This window comes from Thamnophis elegans, chromosome 4 (genome assembly GCF_009769535.1).
Source record: "Thamnophis elegans isolate rThaEle1 chromosome 4, rThaEle1.pri, whole genome shotgun sequence".
In the NCBI taxonomy this organism is placed as follows: Eukaryota; Metazoa; Chordata; class Lepidosauria; order Squamata; family Colubridae; genus Thamnophis; species Thamnophis elegans.
In genome coordinates this window covers 92,796,457-92,809,443 of record NC_045544.1, presented here as the reverse complement: position 1 = coordinate 92,809,443, position 12,987 = coordinate 92,796,457, and the positions used below count along the sequence as shown (strand labels likewise).

The 12,987-nt window shown below is 37.9% G+C and overlaps 1 protein-coding gene across 1 annotated transcript; it reads left to right on the top strand.

The window, feature by feature from the left end:
* The first annotated feature begins 1,793 nt into the window (after positions 1-1,793).
* SERTAD4 (SERTA domain containing 4) lies at positions 1,794-12,419 on the top strand. The gene is made up of 3 exons (XM_032216874.1): positions 1,794-2,052; positions 6,558-6,673; positions 10,683-12,419. Exons 1-3 carry the CDS (start codon positions 1,794-1,796, stop codon positions 11,400-11,402), a joined length of 1,095 nt encoding a protein of 364 aa, XP_032072765.1. The 3' UTR covers positions 11,403-12,419.
* Positions 12,420-12,987: the final 568 nt, after the last annotated feature.

Here is a 12,987-nt window from a genome sequence, read left to right as displayed (position 1 = left end):
ATTAAACTGGCTTGCTGACCATTACAGGATCAAAGAAGATGCAGCAGTTAAAAGGCCCAAAGCAATTTTGAGTTGAATTAACAGAAGTATTGTTTCTAGATAGCAGAAAGTAGTATTTTTGTTGCAATTAAGCTGATTAGACAATATTTGGGAGTATTGTGCCCAATTTTTGGAATCACACTTTAATAGAGATGTAGAAAAGCTAGAAAATTTTCAAAGAAAATTTGTCAGGATGAAAAAAGATTAGAAGCCAAGCTTTATGAGGAAAAGTTAAAAGATACAGGCATATTTAATTTGCCAAAGTTCTTACTAGGAAGAGATATGGTAGAGGGTCTAAAGACTGTCCTATTTAAGAGGAGCAGATCTGTTTTCTGTTGAAACTGAAGATTGGCTTAAATGATTTAAACAATTCCTATCAACTCATCCATTCTTTGAATCCCCCTTTAACTTCCATTATTAATTTTGCCAGGCAGATTATAATTCTTAACACAATATCAGCTTTTGATTCTTTATTTATTACCAGCACCCGTGCATTCTGACTTTGGAAGAAACTTGCCTTTTGGCAGTCATCAAACCTTTTCAAAATATTCAAGATGGAAAACAGAATTATTCTTGTTTCTTGAAGAGTAGGAAATAGAGCTGAGGAGACATCTGGTTTGTGTGCCAAGGAGTATATGCATTACTGTAGAAAGCACATTGTAATGTGGGTTGCCTCTCCTTCTCAGAAATGCTGCTTCTCCCTCTCCCTTTTCTTCTCTTGCAATGGGATTGGATGGATGGCTTACAGCCTGGCTCTGGCCCCGGAATCCCTGCTCCTGTTTAATATTCTGCTTGCTCCACTGATGTTGTGCTTGGCTCCTGTGGGATTGCAACTCACCGCTTGAAACCAGAGCCAATTTTCTGTCTTAATCTCAGTGTTTTGACTGGAGGCAGATCCAGTTCAACCCAATCGGAGCTGGTGGAAACATCTACCTAAGAGTCTCGCTCTGTTTCGCTTGGGGAGGGAAAGAAGAAGGAAGAAGGGGGTGTGGGAGATAGAAAGAAAGAAAGAAAGGACAGAGAAAGAGAGGCAAAGAGAGGCAGGCCAACCAAGAAGCCACTCGTAAGAGACAAATATACAATGGCATCGCTGCATCTGTAGAGAATAAAGTGATTCTTCTGCAGTTGGGTATATCGCTCAGATTGCTCTCTCTCTCTCTCCCTCTCTCCCCCCCCCTCTCTCTTGGAAATCTGAATTAAGAATCGTGAGAGGCAGTCGAGGGCTTTTGGGCAGAGGGTCAGTGAACGGGGAGAAAGGGCTCCCTGTTGCTTGGGGAAGGACTGTGATCCTGAACCATTTGGCTGGACGTAAAACGAGACCCCGGGGTCGGCGGCGTTTCTACATGCATCGCGGAGGAACGGGTGATTGAGTTCTCGGGGTCGTCCTCCCCATTTAAGCAATAGGTGAAATACAAGGTGCTGAAGGGAAAATCGGAACCGACGGAGACGTTCTGAGCCGGCTGCGTGAACTGACTGAGGCAATCGGCGTCGAGAGGAGGGTGAGAGAGGGCAACGGGTGCAGAAGGCAAGCGAGAGCGGGAGGCACCGGTCCCTCGGGGCCGTAGGAGAAGGCCAAGGGCTCGGCGGAGATACCAAATGCCAGCTTGACTGCAGAGCGCAGGCACGCAATGGCCGCTGCCGGATAAGGGTACGCCAGGGCAGGGCGAGCTTCGCGGGAGGTAGGAAAGGCGGCGGCTGCCCGACCTGACCGGCCGCGCTATCTTTGTCTCCGTTTGCAGATCGGAGGCGCCGCGATGACTCTGGTGTTGCCCCTGAGCAGCTTCTGCGAGCCCATTGTTTCTTCCGAAGGAGCCGGCGAGTTCCAGCCGCTGTGGGAAGCGCGCTGTTGCAGCAAGAGCAGCCCCGCCTTGGATGCCGCCGCCGCCGGCAGCAGCAACAGCAACAGCGGCAGCAGCAGCAGCAGCAGCAGCACCGCCCAGGGGCAGGCGCAACAGCAGCCGCCGCCGCAGGGCAGCGACGGCCGGACACCCGTTGGGCAGCCTCCTCCCTCAGGTAACGCTAGAGATCAACTCGCTCTCCTCCCAGGCTTCTCCTGGAGCGCAATGCAGCGAGTGTAGTATTACTCCCGCTGGGTTCCTCCCAACCGTCCTGGGAGGTAGTGGGTGCTCAAGGACTGACTGGTCAGAAATCCACCAGGAAGTTTCCATGATGGAGGGGACGTGAGAACAAGTCCCAGTCCAAGTCTTAAGCACTCCAGCATATACTGACTGGTGGCTGTTGCTAGGTTTTGCTTTCATTCCCCTCCACAAACAATTTGTCAGGCAGATTTAGATTGGGAATGTTTAGCTCCGGATTATTACTCGAAATTTAGGAAAGGCCCGAACTGATCCAAAATCGTTCAGAATCGCGTTTGTAAAGGGGGTGAACAAATCGGCTTTCCACTAATGGAAATTTCACCAGCAGGGCAAGAGGCAAGACCCCTTCAGTTTGGGCTGCTGCTTTCTCCCAGTTTCTGGTACTCAAGAGGAGAGCTTTGTCCAAACATGGGCATTTCATGCAGTTAACCTAGTAAGAGGCCACCGATGTGAAAGGCAGGGGTGGGATAAGGGGACTGATGAACCAAAAAGAGATGCATTAGGATAAACTGCTCTATAGAAATTCTCTGTAAGATAAAAGTTAATGCTTTTCACGGAGAAGCTTTTGCTTGAACTGTTACTGATCCTATGGTTGCTGTGTAACATTGGATGGTGATATCTGTTCTCTTGGCTGCTTTGCTTTCCATGTTGCAAAAGCAAAAGGGGGCCAATCTGTGTGCTTGTATATGTGGTGCAGCAATGATTGTGACTTGTGATGATGAATTAGATTTAGTGTAGGCAAAGGCCTCCTTTGCTGGTTCTCTTGTCAATGGATTGTCTCTCTAACATCCCCTTTGTCTTACTCCATTCAAGGGTAATAGTTCAATTACTTTTTTAAAAAAAGCACTTTTCATAAGTTTCTCAAAGGTCTTTTCTTAATGGTTAGATCTTTCTGAGCTCCGGTGAGAAAAATATGAATGGAGAAAAATATTAACTTTTCCTTTTGCTGGCCTTGCACCCTCCTCCCATTGGTGGATCCTCTGGCAATGGCCCCGCTATGGCCAAGGGATCCTCCTGACCTTCATTAGGGCCGGTGATCACATCAGCGAAGACCTGCCTCCTCTTTATGTCCATGTTGCTTTTTGCGGCCGTAAATTCAACTTCTAATCAGATCCTTGATATTTTGTTTTTCAAAATGAGAGGTATTTTCCAACTTAATCTCCATTTTCCTATGTGAATGGTGCAGATGAGCTATTGAATTTACATAACATGTCTTTTGAGGGTAGACCTTATAAACTGAAGATGATATGATAAAATTGTGCCTAGATTGGGTCACATTAGGCAGTCCGGTGGAGCTACTTATATGATGCTCCATAAAAGGTGGACATTTTTGTTCCAAAATCAAACCAAAGTCACAGAACTAGATATCAAATAGAATTATAGCACATCTTTATTTTTTGTCATTTTTAACTATTTTAGTTTTGTATGGCAGTATATTTAACGACAAGGTTCCCCAGGTAAGCTGAAATGTTATGGACTGCTTGGACAAGACTGTTAAATGATCCCGATTTAAGAATAATTTCTCTCTCTCTCTCTCTCTCTCTCTCTCTCTCTCTCTCTCTCTCTCTCTCTCTCTCTCTCTCTCTCTCCCCCTCCCTCCCTCCCTCCCTCCCTCCCTCCCCCCTCTCTCCTTCTCCCTCCCCCTATCCCTTTCTCTCTCCCCCTCCCTCCCTCCCCCTCTCTGAATTTCACTCCACTGAGTTCCTACAGTAAGTCTGTCTGAATTTAGGATAAATCCTGGGAGCTTTAGGGACTTTCTTCCAGAGGCAATTTTGAACTGATAGCAGTATGATAGTTTAGGGGAGTGTTTCTCCCTTCATTGCTTTGTGTTTGTGACAAATAAAATGAAATAGTTTATAGAGCAACTTTTAGCTTTGTGTTGGATCAGAACTTGTTGAATTGAAATCTCCTTTAGCCAAAGTTATCCAAAACAAACTGGAGTGGATTAACTTCAATTTAAATGAATAATATTTGCTTAATATGAATTAAATTTGTAATATGAATTGGTGTACATTACAGTAAAAGCATTCCTTTAGGAGGAAAACAGACAAAGCTGAGGCTTATCATGATTTATTCCTAATCACTTAACTATGGTTGAGATGTATGCATAGAAGAGTCTTTTTCAATGAAGACCATTGACCCATGAGGAGAGTCACTGTGGGAGGCTGCCTCAAGTGATGATGAATGAAGTGAGAGCTGCTGGTATATGAACCCAGTGCCAAAAACAGGGCTTTCTGCATTGGAAGCTTGCACAGTTCTCTTGCTTTCTGTTTCTGCACATTAAATGAGACTACAGAGTGCATACAGTCATCTAGCTGCAGATTTCCCATCCTGAGTTTAAGTAAGCATCTTAACTGGACTGGAGGCCTCTGGTTCTTCCTTACCTCTGATTTCAATTATATATGAGTATACTATAGTTGCTTTATGATTCTGCATATGCTTTAAAATGCCTTATGTTAAATTTGGCTTTAGATTTCACACTAGAAGCATGGTTTAAATATATGTTACAAAAGACCTCTAGGAATGAAGGCTAAAATTTAAAATGCATATTAATAAAACAAACTGGATAGTGATCTATAATGTATTCCCCTTCCCCATTGGCAACGTTAATATTTTCTTTGTAGTATTACAAACATTTTTAGTTGCCAAAACAATATTTTAGACATAAATAACTCTATATACAAGTATCTCGACTTTGATAGCTAGCATCAAAACCAATAATGGGGTTAAGTCCTTCAGTACTCTCTTTGAAAATGAAGTTTGTGCCCACTTTATCTTGTATAGCTTTTGTTTCAAGTTTAAAATAGCATTGGGAAAAATACAATGATTCCCAAGCAGGTGCCCATATTAAATGCAAGCAATAATTAAAAAATTACTCTCTGTGGTAGCACACTGTCTGATTGGAATACCATGACCCAGACTAAATTATGGTATCTATCAGTCTCTAAAGAGTTCAGAGTAATTACATCTTGGTTACCTGTTCCAAATCACTTCCTTTATACTAAATTTAAAGAACATTTCAAATTGGTTTAGAGCAAATTATGCATATTTGGTACACAAATTACAAATAAGATTTGTCTACCCATAGGAACATTGTTCCTTCTTGTCAGAAGGAGTCATACAAATCTACTTTATTTTCTACAATAAGAGAGCCATTGTGAAAGAGATAAAATTTGGAAAAATAAAAAAAATGCATGCACTTGAGACAATAACAGCAGCATCTTCCATTTGTCTACTCACAGTTCAGGGGAAATTATTTATTAGAAGATTGACCAATGAGAAATCAAGTTCTACAGGCAATATCTCATTTAAAATGCCATGATGTGGTTTTGGGGGTGGGGAGAGCATAAAATATTGTGCCTTCATGGTACAAGAGAAGGCTGCTTGTGGAGATGGAATTTGACTGCAGAGGTTGTTAGGAAAAATCTGCTACTTTGGTGCTTTCAAGGATCTAGACCAAAGAGAGGTTTTAGGTCAGAAAAAAGATATGGTAGCTTTGATATGTTAGCGTCCAAAAACCAATGGGAGGAGACATTTCTAAAAAGTGGGAGGGTTTACAAGCCACTACTTTGTCTTTTTTCCCTAGTTGCCTCAACAGGTTTTATAAAGTGGGGATTTCCCTTCCTCAAAGGAACTCTATGACTTTTGGCTTCCATAGAATTGGTTTATCTCAGCAACAACGCATTCAACCCTATTCACATTTTTAATAGCATCACTCAACAACATATAAGCATATGATAAAATATGAGATAATGAAATGTGATATAAAAAGTTTTATTTTCAAGAATATTCAAGAATATAGTAGCTGCTGTTTATTAGCAATTATTAAAATTATTAGTCTTTTTAAGATGGCACATGGGCTAATTCTAAAGAAACAGTTCAGTGTTGAAAGTTGCAGGGGATTTTTTTCCAGATGGGTTGGATGCGTAGAATAAAAATTTCTTAAAGTCAAGTATGTAAAGAATGTTTAAACTGTGACAACTATGCTTAAATAAACAGGTTTCTTTCTTAGAAGACTTTTCAAAAAGCTTCCATTGCTTCAGTGTATTTTTCACATAAACTTTTATTAAATATGATAGATGGATGGATGAATGGATGGATGGATGGACGGACAGACAGACAGACAGACAGACAGACAGATATTCCTGTTTCTCTTTATTGCATTGGAACACACACACACACACACACACACACACACACACTTGTCCAAAGCAGTAAAGACAAGCTGGAATATTTTTTCTTTTGTATTTTTTGCACTGGTGATGTTACCTCATTTGGGTAATGAAATATCTGTAAGAAAACAACCAAGCTCAGAGAACACCAAGAGTCCTTCATTTCAATTCTGAGCTACAAACATTTTCCTTTATTGGTCTTTTGTCCTGTCAGACACAGTTTACACCATATGTAATTTATTTCCCACAGCACTACACCAGAGAGGAAATCCAAACCCTGGAGCACCATCTAAGATCACATATGTTAAAAGAAAGTATGTGGAAGAAGAAGATTTTCATCCACCACTGAGTAACTGTACACCCAAAGTAAGTTTCAAAAAGCTATTACTTCTGAGTTTCTCATTTGAAATGGTATAATTTCTATTAGCTTGAGTGCAATGCATTTCCGTTTCCATAAATAATAATAAGTTTTTGAAAAAAAAAGTCTGTTTTTTCTAAACTTGTTAATATGAATTGGTCAATTCTTTTATTTTCTTTATTGCTATCAATTCTGTTTTAGTGAAGAAAATTTGGACTCGGCAATTCCTTTGTATCAATTCAGAAATTAATAGCGTCTTGGCATCACAAGAATGTAATTTTTACCTCTGCTGTTCATAAATTATCATTGAACAAATGGTTTATGGTTTGTTGAGTATAGAATCTTTCTCACTCAAAATATTGAACCCACCTTCATATTTATTAAACATACATGCTGCCTATGTCACCTAGAGATAATTCTAAGCAGCATACAATCTATAAAAGCAAGAAGATAAAACATTAAAATAATAGAACACTAAAATCAACTTAAACTTTAACAAAGATGGCAAGGAAGGAAGCAAGATGCACACAGGAGGCATCACAGATAAATCAGAGATGACCAATAATACTGGCTATGTTCCTACATTATAGAAAGCCAGAACCTGGAAGAGTTCTGATGTGTCATGAACAAAATAAACCCATGCAGTTGTATGCTTCTACCTGATCCTTCTTGCCCCAGAAATGGCTAATCAAGCCCATAGGTGCTCTTTCCATGATATGCTACTGTGATATATGGGCCAGAGGTGGAAGCCCTGGGTTGTTCTTGGATCCCATTCTAGATTTGTTTGGTAGTCCCTAATCAGGGTTTATAGTTGACACATCTTTTCTTCTCAATGTAAGTTTACTGTACTGTACCATGTGACATAGAAATGCAATCAGTATCTTTGGCTAGCTCTGATTATTTTCAAGCTAGTGGAACAGGAAGTCAGTTTTCTGATTGAGGTAAAAAATTTGAAGTAGGCAATCTAATTCTAGATGTCTAATAACAACTTGGAAAAATTGCAATTTACTGTCTTTTAGAAACAAAATAAAATCTAAGTTCTAGGCCAAGTTGTCTGGCCTGTTCTAAAGGATTGGCCAAACCTGAGCATTCAATACAAATTTGTATTATTTTATAAATCTAAGATCTCCTAATTCAGATGTTACTTTTTACTCATAACGAGGGAAAGAAATGGACCGAATAGCATTCTGTTATATGGAGATGAAGACACAAAAGTTCTGTCTAATGAACCTGATGAGCCAATTTAAATCCCATACAATAAGGCCAATTCATTAAACCTTTAGAAAATAATATCCACCAGCCTGTTCTCTCTCTCTCTCATTTTAAAATAAAGGTACCATTATCTTTATGAAGTTAGGAGAATGACAGGAGAGCTTAATTATTAGCATGGTTATGTTTAGCTTGCTCAAAAGAACTTGTGCTAGACTGATGAGTAGCTGCAAGGAATAAAGTCCCAACTTCAAGTGGCACAAAATCCTTTCCCTCCAGATCCTGCTGTTAAAAAAATACTGCTTCAAATTCACAGAATGTAAACCCTATTGGGGGGAAATCCTTATTGTATTATTTGCAGTGGTGGGATTCAGCCAGTCAGCACCACTTTGGGAGAACTGGTTGTTAAGTTTCTGAGCAGTTTGGTGAACTGGTTGTTGGAAGAAATCGTTAGGGCAGAGAACCAGTTGTTAAATTATTTGGATCCCACCACTGCTTTTTTGTACTATCCAAAGTGTAGTCATAGAGTCCAACCTGTCAAGATCTTAAAAACTCATGATGGTAAAATAAATACATAAAAAGTGAGGGGAAAATGTAGTTCAGATCATAAATGACAATCTTGATTTAATATAACAGTAGGTTGTGCAATTTTAGTTTAATGTAGTCAACCACATTGAGACTTGAGTAGGGAGCACATTGTTTTTAAAGTAAACAAGCATTGTATAAAAGTTTGCATTGAATGACAAGAGTGGTCTACTCTGGCCCTGTGATCATATAAGTGAGAGATGACCAACCTTGGGAACTTTAAAACTTGTGGACTTCCAATTCTTGGAATTCCACAGCCAGCATCCTTTGTTGTTTGAGGAAGTTTCACAGCCTTCCAGAAGAGTGTTTGAGGCATGCAGTGGAAAAAGGTGATAGAAAAGCCTTCTAGGGTTTCTTCCATTCAGATATTCAGCACCCATGTTAATAATAATAATGAGGATGGCAATCATAACAGCAACAATGAATGTACAGCAACAATACCAATAGTGGAGTTGCTTTATACTTAACTCTGAGGGAGGGGGTGTAAGTGATTAAAAAAACCTCAGTGACATTAAAATTTGTTTCTATTCACCTGGCTTTCTTTATTGGGATAGGTAGTAAAATTACTATCATTGTGTTAATTGTATATAGATGCTAATTTAAAACAAAAGGAGAATTTCTGCAAAGAGGAAGCTTTGTTTTATGGCTTTGTTTAGGAGTCAGTGATACAGAACATTTTTCTGGATACTCTGTCTGAAAACTTTAATATTCAAGAGAGAACTAATACAACACACACATGAGAGAGAGAAAGAGAGAGAGAGAGAGAGAGACAGAGAGAGAGAGAGAGAGAGAGAACAGCACTGTAGTGCAGTAGTATTTTATTACATAGCTGCACAGATTTTCACCTGTTCTGTTCTCCATTATCTCTTTCTTTTTCTCATAAGTATCTCATTATGAAATTTGACACCAGTGTAACAATCCTTGGGACTGATTTTTCTCTCTCTTTCCAGCCTGTAATAATACAGATAAGGAGAACATTGCAAGGTTGTTATATTGCTTGGACATTTGGAAATTCAAAATTTATTTGCCAAAGAATGTTAGAATTCACGGTTCATTTAGACCATGACTTTTTTGCTAAGTAAGATTGCTAAAAATAATAGTGATTTTTTTTTTGTAAAATAGAAAGGATTCCTATGGGAAGTAGAACAGACACCAGTAGATAGTTTTATAGCAATCATGAAACAGCCTACTAGATATTTATCAGTTTGGAACTATAAGCAACAGTACCAGTAATTGCAATTGAATCAGGTTTTGAAGTGAGCAATTAATTCTTTTTAAAATTACTTTACGTGATGCTGAAATTTTATAATGACATTTTATATAGAAACAAATAAATTAGTGTATGTACATGTAATCCCAAATCCTTAAAATATACTATTTTTGTTGCTTTTCTAAAATTACAGTACTTAATTAATACTAGATGAGCACCAAACCTACTAATAGTTTATTTATTTATTTATTAAATGTATATACTGTCATATCTGACATAATAACATTTTACAGCATACATTTAAAAAGTATATAATTAAAGTCACCATCAAGACATAGCACAAAGTATCACTAAACAACCAAGGCTGTTATAGTCAGTAAAATAATATCAAACTTCAACTGTCCTGCATAGCAGCTCCATCTTGAATGTCTTATGGAAGGACATCAGATTTGGTACAAGCCAGATCTCCAGAAGAAAGCTGTTCTCCTAAAATTATTATACTTTTTCACATATTGTTCTATTTAGTAGCACATTTCTGTTCAAAGGACTCTTCAAAGATACATTGGTAATGAATTACTAAGCACCAAGCACTGTGGTTTCTTTCAGTTGTTAGATCCAGTTTCCTTCATTTAGGAAGCTTTACTTTGGTGATAAGGTTGAATATACTCAGTATTAAGCCTCACACTCCCAATGAGATTTGTGAGAGTTGAATAATAATGGACAATAAACAATAATGGAACCACTTAACCATAATAATATAATAATTTCTTAAACTTGCATGCTGCCTCTTTGGTAGGGCAGCTCTGACTCTGGGCAGCTCACAATGATCAAAAAAATTGGAATAAAATGAATAAAAGATAAAGTTAAAGATGATCCAAACTTTCCTGTGCCAAAGCGATTCAGCTGCCCAAATACTATATGTTGCATGGATGGATAAAATCTCAGTGGCATGATTCAATTAATTAATACTGCATTCATTTTTATTATTATTTCCTCTCTCTTGTTCATTTTAGACAATCTCTGTATTTGAGGAGCGGGCACATATTCTTTACATGTCTTTGGAAAAACTGAAGTACATTGATGACCCTGAAGTCTACCTAAGGAGATCTGTTCTCATAAATAATTTAATGAAAAGAATTCATGGAGAGATTATTATGCAAAACAACTGGTGCTTTCCTACTTGCTCTTTTGGAGGTACTTCAAGTCAAGAATGGTTCATGTCTCATGACTGTCCTTATAGGAAGCGTCTTCGGATGGCACGGGAGGACTGTGAAAAGATCCACACATGCTGCTTTTATCAAGAATGTGGCAGCCATTATTTAAGTTTGCCATTATCTACTAATTCTGCAGTGGGGAATTCCACCGCTTCTGTATCTTTACCGAGTTGTTCCCAACAAGTGGAATATGGTAGCAACAGTTCCCCTGTTTACAGGAGTGATGAACATATACATGCCAATGAAATTTTCATTACAAATGCTGGGCCACATGATAATCAGGACAAGTCAATATTCAGTAATGAGAAAGGAGGCCATGATATAGATCGAGAACATGCTTCAGACTGGGAATCTATGAAAAGTGATCATGTCATAGAATGTAAAAACAAATATTACAATTATTTTGAGATGGGTCACGATGACAAGAGCAACATGAATGAATGTTGGAAGAAGTGTTTACGAAAAAGGGAGTGTTTACCAGGTAGCAAAATTTGTTGCAGTAAAGGAAATAAAATATGAGCCATCTTCTGAATAATTTCAGTTTAGAAGCAAGTACAGTATTGACATTATCAGAAAAAAAATCAGTTTGGATCAATTTTCTTATGCTTTTATAGAACTGGTACAATTGTGTCATAAGCTTCATGGATACTTTCAGTGACTGTGGAGCAGATTCCATCAAAGTGTATGTATGGTCTGCATCATGAGCTATTTATAAATACAAGGGATCCTTACAAAAAGCACAGTCGCATTGTATACTTCCATTGCTAGAAGAACCAATAAACCAGATGGAGAAAATACAATTCCTTTCATGTATCCCTTTGGGAAACTAGCAGGAATTAAGAGGAATCTTCTTTATGCTTATCAATTAATTATACATTTGATAAGCAAATTGTTACCAGCGAAAGGAAGAATACATTTTACCTATCAAAATGTCTGTGAGACTGCATAGAAATGAAATGGAATAGGCCCACTTTATGGTCCAGAAGTGACATTATTCTAATGTATTTAAGTCTGGTTTTATTGATAGGGTACAATAACACCTTTTTATGGAGACTCAATTTGAAATGCTACACACAGTTCCAGCACATGCACAGTTTTCAGCTAAGCTGCAAGAATGAACAAGCCTTATAGTGGTTTATTGCTATAAAGGCAGAGATTTTTTGGTGCCTTACTTTTAATCTTAATTTTTCCAGGGTGAAAATTAAGTTTAAGAAAACTGCTACAGCAGGGATGTAACCTACACAGGAAAAAAATAATAACAGGGTGGATCAAATATTATTAGAATTCTGTCTCCTTTGAAATACAAAGCTTGATTTCCTATTCAATTGCCGCTATTCATTCTTTTTGCTCAGTCGCTTTTTGATTTGCCATTTTAACGAAAGGATTGAAGGAAAAAAACAATAGAGATGTGTCTCTTGTAAACAAGCATTAGCTCTTTGAATATTTCTATGGCAACTGTCTGTTGCTTTGATATTTTTTTTCCTTTTTCTTTCTAGTATAATGAAGTTCATGAACCAGTGGCATGCTTTATATTTTACTCTGTTTCACGTCATTTTCTCTTTTCAGAAAAATGTAAAGAGCATGTACTGGATTTTCATATAATTGTAGGGTTTTTTTATTTTGGAAAAAAGCACAATGTTAATAAATGATGTGGTGATATAAGATTTTTATCTGAAATGAATGTAAGAGTTTCAATCTTTTTTTTAAAGATTATCTTGGAGAAAGAGGGGGATAATCTTCAATTATTAGGATTATATTTGGATCATCTCTGGAATTATTCATTTTAAAATGTTCTGTCTAAAATTCAAGATCATTAATTCCAGGTAAAGCACACAATGAATTTTGTTCTATTTAAATATCATTTCTATAGCTGAAGGAATCAATAAATGGGAATAATCATTATTACATCACACCTTTTAAGGGTCTGGCTGAATTAGGAGCAATCATAATTTCAGCATAGTTCATTATTGCTGCATCATGCCCTTACTTTTTTTTTACAGAAATGAATGAAAAACTTTCATTTGGATCCAACTTATTCTTTAATAGAATTAATTTAACAACATTTAACCCCCTTAAAACTATTTACATTTTTCTCTACGGCTAC

Coding starts and splice junctions, on each gene's coding strand:
- SERTAD4 (XM_032216874.1), top strand. CDS start 1,794: ATGACTCTGGTGTTGCCCCTGAGCAGCTTCTGCGAGCCCATTGTTTCT. Junction 2,053..6,557: donor TGGGCAGCCTCCTCCCTCAG/GTAACGCTAGAG, acceptor TATTTCCCACAG/CACTACACCAGAGAGGAAAT. Junction 6,674..10,682: donor TGAGTAACTGTACACCCAAA/GTAAGTTTCAAA, acceptor TGTTCATTTTAG/ACAATCTCTGTATTTGAGGA.